The sequence below is a fragment of the Chiloscyllium plagiosum genome, chromosome 3 (assembly GCF_004010195.1).
Source record: "Chiloscyllium plagiosum isolate BGI_BamShark_2017 chromosome 3, ASM401019v2, whole genome shotgun sequence".
NCBI classification, from domain to species: domain Eukaryota; kingdom Metazoa; phylum Chordata; class Chondrichthyes; order Orectolobiformes; family Hemiscylliidae; genus Chiloscyllium; species Chiloscyllium plagiosum.
This window is the reverse complement of record NC_057712.1, coordinates 41,405,605-41,417,985: the sequence shown is the minus strand read 5'-3', so window position 1 is coordinate 41,417,985 and position 12,381 is coordinate 41,405,605. Positions and strand designations below refer to the sequence as shown.

The 12,381-nt window shown below is 40.9% G+C and overlaps 1 protein-coding gene across 4 annotated transcripts in view; it reads left to right on the top strand.

The window, feature by feature from the left end:
• Positions 1–12,381, top strand: part of lats1 (large tumor suppressor kinase 1) — a 44,439-nt gene that overhangs the window by 22,619 nt on the left and 9,439 nt on the right. The window contains exon 6 of one of the 4 annotated variants that reach the window (XM_043681068.1): positions 3,141–3,274. The exons of the other annotated variants lie outside the window; for them this stretch is intronic. Within the exon in view, the coding sequence (XP_043537003.1) occupies positions 3,141–3,256 (116 nt within the window). The 3' untranslated portion in view covers positions 3,257–3,274. The remainder of the gene's footprint in view (positions 1–3,140; positions 3,275–12,381) is intronic. 4 annotated transcript variants of the gene reach the window in all.

Here is a 12,381-nt window from a genome sequence, read left to right as displayed (position 1 = left end):
ACATTTATCTAAATTAAACTCCATCTGCCAGTCCTTGGCCCATTGTACTCTAAGGTAACTTCTTCACAGTCCGCTACACCTCCAATTTTGGTGTCATCTGCAAACTTACTATCTATACTTCATATGTTCACACCCAAGCCGTTTATATAAATGACAAGAAGCAATGGACCCAGCACTGATGCTTGTGGCACACTGCTGGTCACAGGCTTCCAGTCTGAAAAGCAACCTTCTACCACCACCTTCTGTCTTCTACCTTCAAACTAGTTCAGTTCTCTAATGGGTAATTCTAATTGTATTCCATGTGATCTAACCCTTGCTAACCATTCTAATATGAGGAAGCTTGTCGAATGCCTTGCAGAAGTCCTTATGTATCGCGTCCACCACTCTGCCCTCATCAATCCTCCTCATTACTTCAAAAAACTCAATCAAGTTCATGAGACACAATTTCCCATGCTCAAAGTCGTGTTGACTTTCCCTAATCAGTCCTTGCCTTTCCAAATATATGTAAATCCTGTCTCATGATTCCCTCCAACAACTTGCCCACCATTGACATCAGGCTCACCAGTCTACGGTCCCCTGTTTTTCCCTCATCAACTTTCTTAAATAGTGGCACCATGTTAGCCAATCTCTAGTCTTCCGGGACCTCACCGGAAGCAATCACCTCCCTAGCTTCCCACATAGTTCTAGGGTACACCTGATCAGATCCCAGGGATTTATGCGTTTTAATCATCACCACCTCTGTAATATGGACATTTTTCAAGAAGTCACTGCTTATTTCCCCATGTTCTCTATCTTTCATATCCTTCTCCACTGTAAATGCTGATGCAAAATACTTGCTTAGTATCTCCCCATTTCCTGAGGGTCCACATGGTGGCCTTGCTGATCTTTAAGGGGCCCTATTCTTTCCCTTGTTTTTCTTTTGTCCTTAATGTATTTGTAGAGTCCCTTTGGATTTTCCTTATCCCTACTTGCCAAAGTTATGTTCCCTTTTGCCCTTCTGATTTCCTTCTTAAGCATACCTGCACTGTCCTCCTTACTCAATCCCTGCTGTCTATAAGTTGCATATGCCGCCTCCTCATTCTCGACTAAAACCTCAATTTCTGTAGTTATCCAGCATTCCCTACACCTACCAGTCTTGCCCTTACCCAAATGGGAACGTGTTGTCTCTGGACTCTCGTTATCTCCGTTCTAAAAGCTTCCCATTTTCTAACCATCTCCTTACCTGCTAACAGACTTCCCAATCAACTTTTGAAAGTTCTTGCTTAACACTGTCAAAATTGACCTTTCTCTAATTTGGAGCTTTACGAGAAGGCTATCAATTATATTGATATTCCCTTTATTCCATACAGTGCAAAAAGCTGCTAATTGGATAGTGATCACTTGCTGTCGTTCTAGTTCCATAGAATTCATTATGGTATCCATGCCATCTTTTCCATGCACCTCATGCATTGAGGATAGGAGTTGGGACATCAGGTTGAGGTAGTAAACGATGGTGCTGAGGCCACTTTTGGAGTACTGTATACTGTTCAAGTCACCCTGCTATAAGAAGGATATTATTAAATTGCAGAAAAGATTTACAAGGATGTTAGCAGGCCTGGAGGGTTTGTGTTATGAGGAGAGGCTGAATAGGCTGGGACTTGTTTCCCTTGAGCACAGGAGGTTGAGGGGTCATCTTATAGAGATTTATAAAATGAGGGGCATAAATGAGGTGAATAGCAAATTCTTTCCCCTAGGGTATGGGAGCTCAAAACTAGCCCAAAGCCTCATATTTTTAAGGTGAGAGGAGAAAGATTTAAAGGGGCAACATTGGTCCGGGGGGATGTTGCTGAACAAAGAGACCTTGGAGTGCAAGTTCATAGTTCCTTAAAAGTGGAGTCACAGTTAGACCAGATAGTGAAGAAGGCGTTTGGTTTGCTTTCCTTTATTGGTCAAAGAATTGAGTATAGGAGTTGGGAGGTCATGTTGTGGCTGTACAGGACATTAGTTAGGCCACTTTTGGAATACTTTGTTCACTTCTGGTCTCCCTGCCTCAGGAAAGATGTTGTGAAACTTGAAAGGATTCAGCAAAGATTTAAAAGGATGTTGCCAAGGTTGGATGGCTTGAGCTATAGCGAGAGGTTGAATAGGCTGGGGCTATTTTCCCTGGAGCATCGGAAGCTGAGAGGTCACCTTGTAGAGGTTTATAAATCATGAGGGGCCTGGATTGGGTGAATAGCCAATGTCTTTACCTGGGATGGGGAAGTCTAAACCTGGAGGGCTTAAGTTTAAGATTGAGAGGGGAAATAGTTAAAAGGGGTCTAAGGGGCAACTTTTTCACAGATTAGTGCGTAAATGGAATGAGCTGCCAGAGGAAGTGGTGGAGATGGGTACTGTTACAGCATTTAAAAGACATCTGAATGGGTATATGAATAAGAACAGTTTAGAGGGATATGGGCCAAGTGCTGGCAAATGGCACTAGATTAATTTACGATATCTGGTCGACATGGACGAGTTGGACCGAAGGGTCTGTTTCCATGTTGTACATCTCAGAGTCACTGACTGTGACACAGGGTGGTTCGTATGTGGAATGCATTGCCAGAGGAAGTGGTAGATGCAGGCACAGTTGCAACATTTACAAGATATTTGGACAAATACATGAATAGAGAAAAAAAATTAGAGGGATATGGGCTAAATGCAGGCAAATTGGAGTAGTGTAGTTTGGGAAACCTGGTTGGCATGGACGAGTTGGATCGAAGGGTCTGTTTCCATGCTGTCTGGTTCCGTGACTTTATTTACTAGACAGAGTATCATGGCACCACAGGGTTCTGCAGAAAGACTAGTTTGCTTCCCCCCATCAGCATTTGTAACACCTGGTTGCAAAGGGAAGAGTTCAGTTAATTATTTACATCTCACAACCTGTTTGCCACAGTATTTTTATCTGTGACTACTGGAAAGTGTACTCATTTGGTCTGAAATGTTTAATTTTAGTTAGGGTCTATTTAAAACACCTTAAAGCTTCTGCTGCACAAGTGAGGGATGCTATCAACTTTGCTAAGTTCCAATTTTCATTATTCTTGCTATCTTACATGTCTGTTTCTCTTTGCTTTTGACTCATTTATTTTGTTTCACTTTCTTCTCTCTCACGCACTCCTGTCTCTAAGTACTTGAATCAGGGGAAGATATAGGTCATCGAGCAGTGACGGCCCAGTGTAATTTTGGACAGTTCTGCCAAGGTTACCACAGATACGATGAACAAGCTGATGGCATCCAGTGTTGAAAAAAATCTCTGGTTATGGTTTGTCTTTCCGGTTCTTTCTTTCTCTCTCTGTCACTTGTTTCCCTATGGTTAACTTCTTATTATGTATGAAGCACCCTGCAGTATTAGCATAAATTATGCATTAAAATATTGGCTTTGACAGCACTGTACTGTCTCCAGTTTGCTGTTAAAATTAGACTAATGTAGACGTTTAAGTAGAGGTGTCTTTGAAGTGATGATTTCTTGTCATTGCTCCAATATCCTTTACAGCTCTAGTTTTTCTACTATTCCTCCACCTGTTTGTAATATCTACTTAGTCTTGCTCCAGTTTTATTATTTGTTAAACACACTAATTTCATTTCACCATCTGCTGCGCACTTCAACTCAATGTTGTGGCTTGGGCACCTATTTCTCTTCGTGTCTGCTGAACCTGTTCTTATTGAAGTTGTCTTCTGGATGGTTGGTTCTAGGCTTAATCTCTGTCTTCTTCACTGGAATGCAGTCCTAATCCATTCTAGTACTGCCGCTTGATCCATAGAAAATAGGAGCAGAAGGCCATTTAGCCCTTCAAGCCTGTTCTGTCATTCAACTCTATTGTGGTTGGTCATTCCACTCATTACCCTGTTCCTGATTTTTCCCTAAAGCCTCTGATTCCTTTAGGTCTGAACACTATATCTTAACTTTGTTCTTGAAAACAGTCAATGTTTTCGTTTTTACCACTTTCTGGGTGAAGAAATTTCTTCCAATCTTAGTCCAAGTGGCCTATTCCATATTTTTAGACTGTAACCCCTGGTTTCAGGAAAATAACTGCCTGCATTACACTGTATAGACCTGTTAGAATATTATAGGTTTCTATAAGATCCCCTTCACTCTTCTAAATTCCATTGAATATAGTCGTAGTCAATTCAGTCTCACTCCATACGTCGGTCCTACTATCCCAGACATCAGTCTGGTAAACCTTCAAAGCACTCTTTGTATAGCAAGAACACCCGGCCTCAGATAAGGAGACCAAAACTACACATAATTTTTCTATTGTGATCTCACCAAGGCCCTGTACAATTTCAGCAAGACGTCTGTTGTCCTGTACTTGAATCCTCTCACTATGAAGGTCAGTATACCATTTGCTGCCTTCGCCACCTGCTGCACTTGCCTACTTACTTTCACCAGCTGGTGTACGTGGGCACCCATATTCAACTTCCGAAATCATGTCAGTCATGGCTTGGTTTGTAGGCTCTGTTGACTCAGGTTCTGAGCCAGCGTATTGTGAATTCCAGCACCACATCAGGATTCTGAGAACCGATATAAAGTTCATGTTCCAATGCTGAGGGAATGCTGCATTTCTTGAAGTGTCATCTTTCAAACAAGATGTTATATTGAAGGCCCTGGGTAAACAGAAAAGAACCCATAACATTACTTTGAAGAAGAACAGTAGCATTTTCCAAGTGTCCTGGTCAATACTTACTCCTCAATAGACACCACTAAAAGCACAGTATGGAGTCATTCATCATTTATAGTAGAAGTTCAAAGTTTGGAAGGTGCTCTCATAGGAGCCTGGGTAAATTGCTACAGTACATCTGGAAGATGGTGTAAACTGCTGGTACTGTGCATCTGCTGCAACAGGAGTGTATCAGTTATGAAAAAAATGTCAATCAAACTGACTACTTTGAAGACCGTAAAAAATAGGAACAGGAATATGCTGCTCGGCCCCTCAAGGCTGCACCTTCATTCAACTTTCATGTCTTTTCCCCGTAATCCTTGATTCCCCTACAGAGCAAGAATCTTATCTATCATACTCTTAAATTACACAAGAATTCTGTCCCAGTATCTCTCTGTGGCAAGACATTCCAAAGACACTCAACCTAAGAGAAGAAATTCCTCCTTATGTCAGTTATAAATTCTGAGACTATGCCACCTGGTCCTAGTCTCTCCCATGAGGGGAAACATCCTCTTAGCATTTACCCTATCAAGTCCCATAAGAATCCTGTATGTTTCAATCAGATTGCCCCTCATTATTTCTAAATTCCAGTGAGTAGAAGTCCCAAACTACCTTTGCTAATATGACATTCCTGTATACCAGGGATCATCCTTGTGAGCCTTCTCTGAACTGCCTGCAATGAAATTACATCTTTCTTTAAATAAGCCAATCAAAATTGCTCACAGTATTCCACATGTGACCTCACCAGCAACTGCCCTCCGCCCCAGCGACCCTTTATCCAAGATGATCCTATTGGCAGTGCACTCGCCGAGGGAAGTCAAGAGTGTTCTCATGCCGTTTAGGTGGTAGGTAAGTAATTGGATATATAGATGAGTTAGTTCCTGCAGAATTCCTAACCTCTGACCAGTAGCAGGTTGGTTTAGTTCAGCTTCTGGTCATTGGTCACCCCTGGTATAGTTAGTTGCATGATAAATTTGTGGTACTATCATTGAACATCAAAAGAAGCAATGGTTAGATCTTCTGTTATTGAAGATGGTCATTACCTGACATTGTTTTATACATTCACAGGATGTAGACATCACTGGCAGTGCCAGCATTCATTGCCCATCCCTAATTGCCCAAAGGGCAGTTGAGAGTCAATCATACTGCTGTAGATTTCGAGTCATATGTAAGCCACACTGGGTGAGGATGTAGTTTCCATCCGTAAAGAACATTAGTGAACCATATGTGTTCATGGATTTGTGGTCATCATTAGACTTTTAATTCCAGACCGCTTCTTGAATTCAAATTCCACCATTTGCAATGGCAAGATTCTAACACAGGTCCCCAGCCATTACCTAGATTTCTGGATTAATAGCCACGAGGCACAAATGTTACTTGCCACATCAGCCCAAACCTGAATGTTGTCCAAATCATGGTGCTCCAATATGTAAGATGTCCCAAATGATGCTTGAACGCTGCAGTCATCAGCAAACATCCTACTTACTTATGATCGAGGGATGATTATTGATGGGGCAGGCGATGGTATGGGATATTATCACTGGACTATAATGTACTGCAGACCCAGGTTCAAATCCCGTTATGGCAGATAGTGGAATTAATAGCCATGAAACTATTGTCAATTGTTGGAAAAATCCTTTTGGGCAGTTAAGGATGGGCAATAAATGCTGGTCTAACTAGCAACACCCACATCCTGTGAATAAATTTTAAAAAATTCTTAAGATAATTTGGGCCAGGACAGGACCTTGAGGAACTCCTGCAGAGATGTCCTGGACCTTCAGCGACCACAAATTTCTTCCTTTATGCTAGGTATGACTCCTGGCAAATCTCTCCCTGATTTTCATTAACTAGTTTTGCTAGACCCCTTAGAAGCAAGACTCCATGAAATGCTGCCTTGAAGTCAAAGGCAGCCACCCTACCTCTGTTAGGTTCTTATACACTTGATGCAACTGCAATTTCCCAATTCTGTGAACAGCCACAATTTATTTCAGCAAGTACAAGATTCTGGGAGATCACTTAACACTCTTGCTGGTACTTGCGGAGTGAGGCTTCCTGAACAAGAGGACCGTCCTCCTTTTGTACAGGGTTTTACATCACAGTCAGTCATGCACGCAAGATGCAACCCCTGCCACTCTCCCATAGTCACATGCCATCCAAAAGTGATTAGGTTATTTCCAGAAACACTGTCTGATAGGTTATTCCTTAAAACAGCATTTACAGAGTATGATTAGATTTTCACATCCTGCCTGCAAGACAGAAAAACACACCCTCTGGAACATCCAGTTTCTTACATGTCACCTTTAAGAAGCCCTTTAACAACTCACCTCTGGAGATATTTGTCCATATTTGGACCGGAGATATAATAACTTCAAGAGCCAAGTGTAAGTGAGTAGGTTAATTATTTCCAAATGCCATTTGATAGCATTGTCAGTGACTTTGACATATGAGTATACAGAAAGGGCAGTAATTAGCCAGGTTGGATTTGCCCTGCTTTTTATTAAGAGTATAACTTGAGGTCATGTTTTGTGTCTGCAAAGACTCTTTGAGAATTTACAATTCAAATCAGAGAAAGTATTCCATCTTGTGCAAGTCATTTTGTAATCCATGTGAAGTTATTTTCTAGATCTTCTATTTGATAGTTTAGGTAAATATTGCATCATAATACTTTTCTATGTTTTGTGACAGCGTTGTGTACATTCATAAGACCATTCAGCCCATTGAATCTGCTCCACCATTCAATCACAGCTGATAACTTTCTCAACCCCATTCTCCCGCTTTCTCCCCGTAACCTCTGATCTCCTTGATACTCAAAAACCTATCTATCTCTGTCTTAAATATATTCCATGACCTGGCCTCCACAGCCTTCTGTGCAATGATTCCATGAATTCACCATTCTCTGGTTGAAGAGGTTTCTCCTTATCTCTGTTCTAAAAGATCTTCCCTTTACTTTAAGGCTATGCCATCAGGTCCGAGTCTCTCCTACCAATGCAACATCTTCCCAGCATTTGTTCTGTCCAGGCCATTCACTATTGTGTATATTTCAATTAGATCCCTCCTCATCCTTCTAAACCCCATCAATTATAGACTCAGAGTCCTCAAACGTTCCTTATATGTTAAGCTTTTCATTCCTGGGACCATTCTCGTGAACCTCCTCTGAATACGTTCGAGGGCCAGTACGTCCTTCCCGAGATATGGAGCCTAAAACTGCAGATGTGGTCTGACTATAATGTTCTTTTTCTTGAGAGTCTTACACACTTGTTGCAACTGCAATATACTAACGTCTGTGAATAGTCAAAATTTATTAAGCAAGTACAAGCTTTGAAGGATCACTTAACAATCTTTGTAATGCTTCGCAGGAACTCTCTGACCAAAAGAAACAGTCCTCCTTTTATACAGTATAACAGTTTCACATTACAGTCAGCAATGCCCACAAACAACCCCCAGCCATTCCCCCACAGTCACATGCCACTTAAGACACAATGTAATGATCATATCATCTCTAGAAACAGTGTAATGTAAATCATCCCTTAATGGCCAGATAAGTTGTAAATCACTTTTTTTACTGCAGGGAGTAGTCAGAATTTTAATTGCAATGTTCTTATTGATTCTGAATAGGGAATGATAATGTAAATTACTCTGAATAACCAGGAAATGGCCATGCAAATGCCTCTGAATGGCGAGAGCTGGGAATATAAATTCCTTACATTCTACCTGTAAAACAGAGACATACCACCCCACCCTCAGGGCATACAATTTCCTGCAGGTCAGCAGAGCAAATTAACCTTTTAATATCTCATGACCAGAGCCTTATAGAGCTCAGAAGTACATCCCTGCTTTTATATTCAAGTCCTCTCAAAATAAGTGCCATCATTGCATTTGCCTTCCTAACTACTGACTCACCCTACAAGGTTACTTTGAGAGAATCATGGCCTAGAACTCCCAAGTCTTTTTGCACTTCAGACTTCTGAATTTTCTCCCCATTTAGAAAATAGTCCATGCCTCTGTTCTTCCTTCCAAAATACATGATCTCACACGTTCCCGCTTTGTACTCCATCTGCCACCTCTTTGCCCATTCTCCTAACTTGTCCAAATCCTTCTGCAGCTTCTGTATCCTCAATGCTACCAGTTCTTCTACCTATCTTTGTGTTGTCTGCAAACTTAGCCAGAATGCCCTCAGTTCCTTCATCTAGATCATTAATGTATAAAGTGAAAAGTTGTGGTCCCAACACTGAGCCTTGTGGAGCACCACATGTCACCACATGCCATCCTGAGAAGGACCCTTTTATCCCTACTCTCTGCTTTCTGCCTGACAGCCAAGCTTCGATCCATGATAATACCTTGTCTGTAACAATCTGGGCCCTCAGTAGCCTCCTGTGCAACATCTTGTCAGAGGCCACCTTGAAGTCCAGGTAGATAACATCCATTGCCTCTCCTTGGTCTAACCTGCTCGTTACTTCCTCAAAGAATTCTAGTAGATTTGTCAGGCATGACCTATTTTACCATAAATTTCCAAGTACTCAGAAATCTCATCCTTCACAAAAGATCCCAGGATCTTACCCACAGTTGAGGTTAGGCTAATCGGTCTGTAATTTTCTGTCTTTTGCCTTACTCCCTTTTTAACAGGGGTGGCACATTAGTGAGTTTCCAGTCCTTTTGAACGTTGGACAAGGACAGGTTCTGACGTTCCTGGATCCCTCTACCTGCCTCACTCACAGCCACATCCTCCTGTCCCTAACTACTGGTCAAATTTGAGTTAGTTCGCCTCAGGGGTATGATTGTCTCCTGAAACACAGCATCCAGGTAACTCTTCCCTCTCCCTTATGTGTTGCAATGTTTGAAGCTCAGACTCCAGCTTATCCACTCTGAGCTGGAGTTCTTCCAACAACCAACATTTATATAGATATGGTCACTGGGAACCAAAATGAGGTCCACCAGCTCACACATCATGCAGAAACAACATATCACCTGACACCCCATCCATATTTAATTAGTTTTGATTTTTAAAAAAACTTTTAACTGTTTTTGTATCTGCTTTTCAAGCCGTAACCGATAAGTTGTAACAATAAATTAATAAAATTAAATTTAACACCAATTCAAATTCAGCCAAACAAACCACAGCCCTCCTGTGATATCACTTTTCAGTTTCCCCTTCCGAATCAGAAACTCTCACCTACCCAGACTGCTCTCCATTTGCTCCCACTCATTTCTGGTCCCAAAATGGTCGTGTATGGTAGTGTAAACTTTTTTCACATCTTCTAAATTTAACCTGTACCAAAGCAAAGATCCAGTGGAAATGTATGGTGGGTGTGAATGTCATTAGCTGTAGGAGCATGCCGAAAACATTCCTCTTGAATAAGATTTGAGGAGCTGTTATACCGTATTATCATATTAGTTTAGTGTACAGTTAAACCAATTTAAAGAATATTTTATGGAACAATTATTATTAATTGTCTTTACCTTTGCACAGATTAAAGGTAAAGACAATTAATTTGCCAGCCTTTCCATATAAAGATTTATGAAGGAGTTGGTGAGTAACAAATCTGATGTATATCACCAGTAACAAATTAGAAAAATTTGAAATGCTTTTTCAGGCAAATCTAATGAAGTAGATCTTGCCAAAGATGATTTCTTCAATTGTTCCCAGGTCTGTAGACTGTAACTCCTGTGGAATGGTGTAAGTGTACCTCACAACTGGGGTGCCAATGGCCAAGTGTGTAATAGCTAGGTTATTAATCCAGAAACTCAGCTAATGTTCCACGGAACTGGATTCGAATCCTGCCATGGCAGATGGTGGAACTTAAAGTAGACTGATGACCATGCAATCATTGCCAATTATTGGAAAAACCCACTTAGTACATTAATGGGAAGGAAATCTGGAAATCTGCCATTCTAACCTGTCTGGCCTACAGGTGACTCCCTAGACCCACAGCGATGTGGTTGACTCTAAAGTACTGTCTGAAATGGCCTAGCAAGCCACTCGTTCAAGAGCAGCTAGGAGTGGGTAATCAATGCTGGCCCACATCCCACAGGTGAATTTTTTTAAAAATTCCTCAGACTCTGTTCCAAAGCCTTTTCTAAATCTCACACAAGGTCACTCGAAAACAAATTCTAAGTTTCTGATTCTACTTGCATCAACCAAAAGTGCATCACTCAAACTGTAAAGGGCAAAAACAACATAGCAGAGCAATGATGGATTGCAAAACTGCTGCTAGTGATTGTATGGAAATGCAGGAAACAGGCTAAGAACAGAAGGTGCAAGCAGGAATGTGGGAGGAAGACGTTTGCAGTACTGGGTAGAGGCACAGGGATTTGAGGATAAATGAGAACGAAAATCTGTGGGCTGAGTGTATTAGTCCACCAGGAGCAGGATGACAGGAATTGAGATTTTTGAGAGAAAAGATTGAGAAGTGAATTCAGGAGGTGATGAAAACTGGAGTATGGGAAACAGCATCTCAGTCACTGGGGAGAGGTTAGGATTCGTACACTTCAAATTTGGAAATATGTCTTGATGAAGCAGTTTATATGTGACGTGAAACTCAGTTCAAGATTGAGCTGGACTGGAATGGGTATCTGGGAAAGAATGACTACAGGGAGGAAAGTGGTGGCATGATGCCTCTAGTTCAGAACTGACCACTTCCTCCATTAAACTGCAGTTCATTCAGCTCCTTGAGCCTGCTCTGACATTCCAGATCATGCCCGATCATCCATCTTAATGCTATATTGCTGTGCAATATCTTGTTATCATTCGTAATTAGAAATCTATCAATCTCCACCTTAAACTTATTGACTGAGCTTTCACAATCTTCTAGGTAGACAATTCTAAAGATTCACCACACTCTTGAGTGAAGAAGATTTTCCTTGCGTGGGTCTTAAATGGCTTATATTTTATTTGGAAACTGTGCCCTCTTGTTCTAGACCTACAGCCAAGGATAACATCCTTTCTGCATCTACTCTGTCTATCCCTTTAAGAATTTATATGTTTCTATAAGATTTCCTCTCATTCTTCTAAACCAGAGAAAACAGGCTTTGTTTCTTCAATCTCTCCTAATTGGACAGCCCCACCATCCCAGGAATCAGCATAGTGAACCTCCACTGAATTCGTTAGGCAAGGGGATTAAAACTGCACACAGTACTTCAAATGCTTTCTCACCGATGTTCAGTATAATTGAAGCAAGACATCTTGGCTATGTATTTAAATCTTCTTGTGATAAAGGCTAACAAACAGTTTGCCTTGCAACTTCACTTATGTTAGCTTTCAGTAGTTTATGAACAAAAACACCTGTGTCCCATTGGACATCAACACTTTACAATCTCATCAATTAAGAAATATTCTTATCAATGTTTTGTGAATTGAAATTTTGAAAACCACAGACCTCTCTATATCTGTTATGGATCACTTCATCCTGCAGAGAGACAGCTTAGTGTTCAAATGTTTGAAAGCTTGAAGACGATGAAGTCAAAGTGTCTATCACGGATATTAGGTTTTATAAAATTACCCTGTTTTGCATTCACCAACCATTCCAGTTTTAAATATTGTTAACAAAATCCTGTTGCAGTAAGGATATTCACATGAAACTCCAAGTTCTAATTGTTTCTGAAACCTTTCATTCAGCTTTTGTTATGGTGTAACAAGTTGCAAGGAATCTCTAATATTCATACTTGTCCTGTTTACTGGTTATAGGCAACAATTGATGGAAATGTGTTGCTGGAA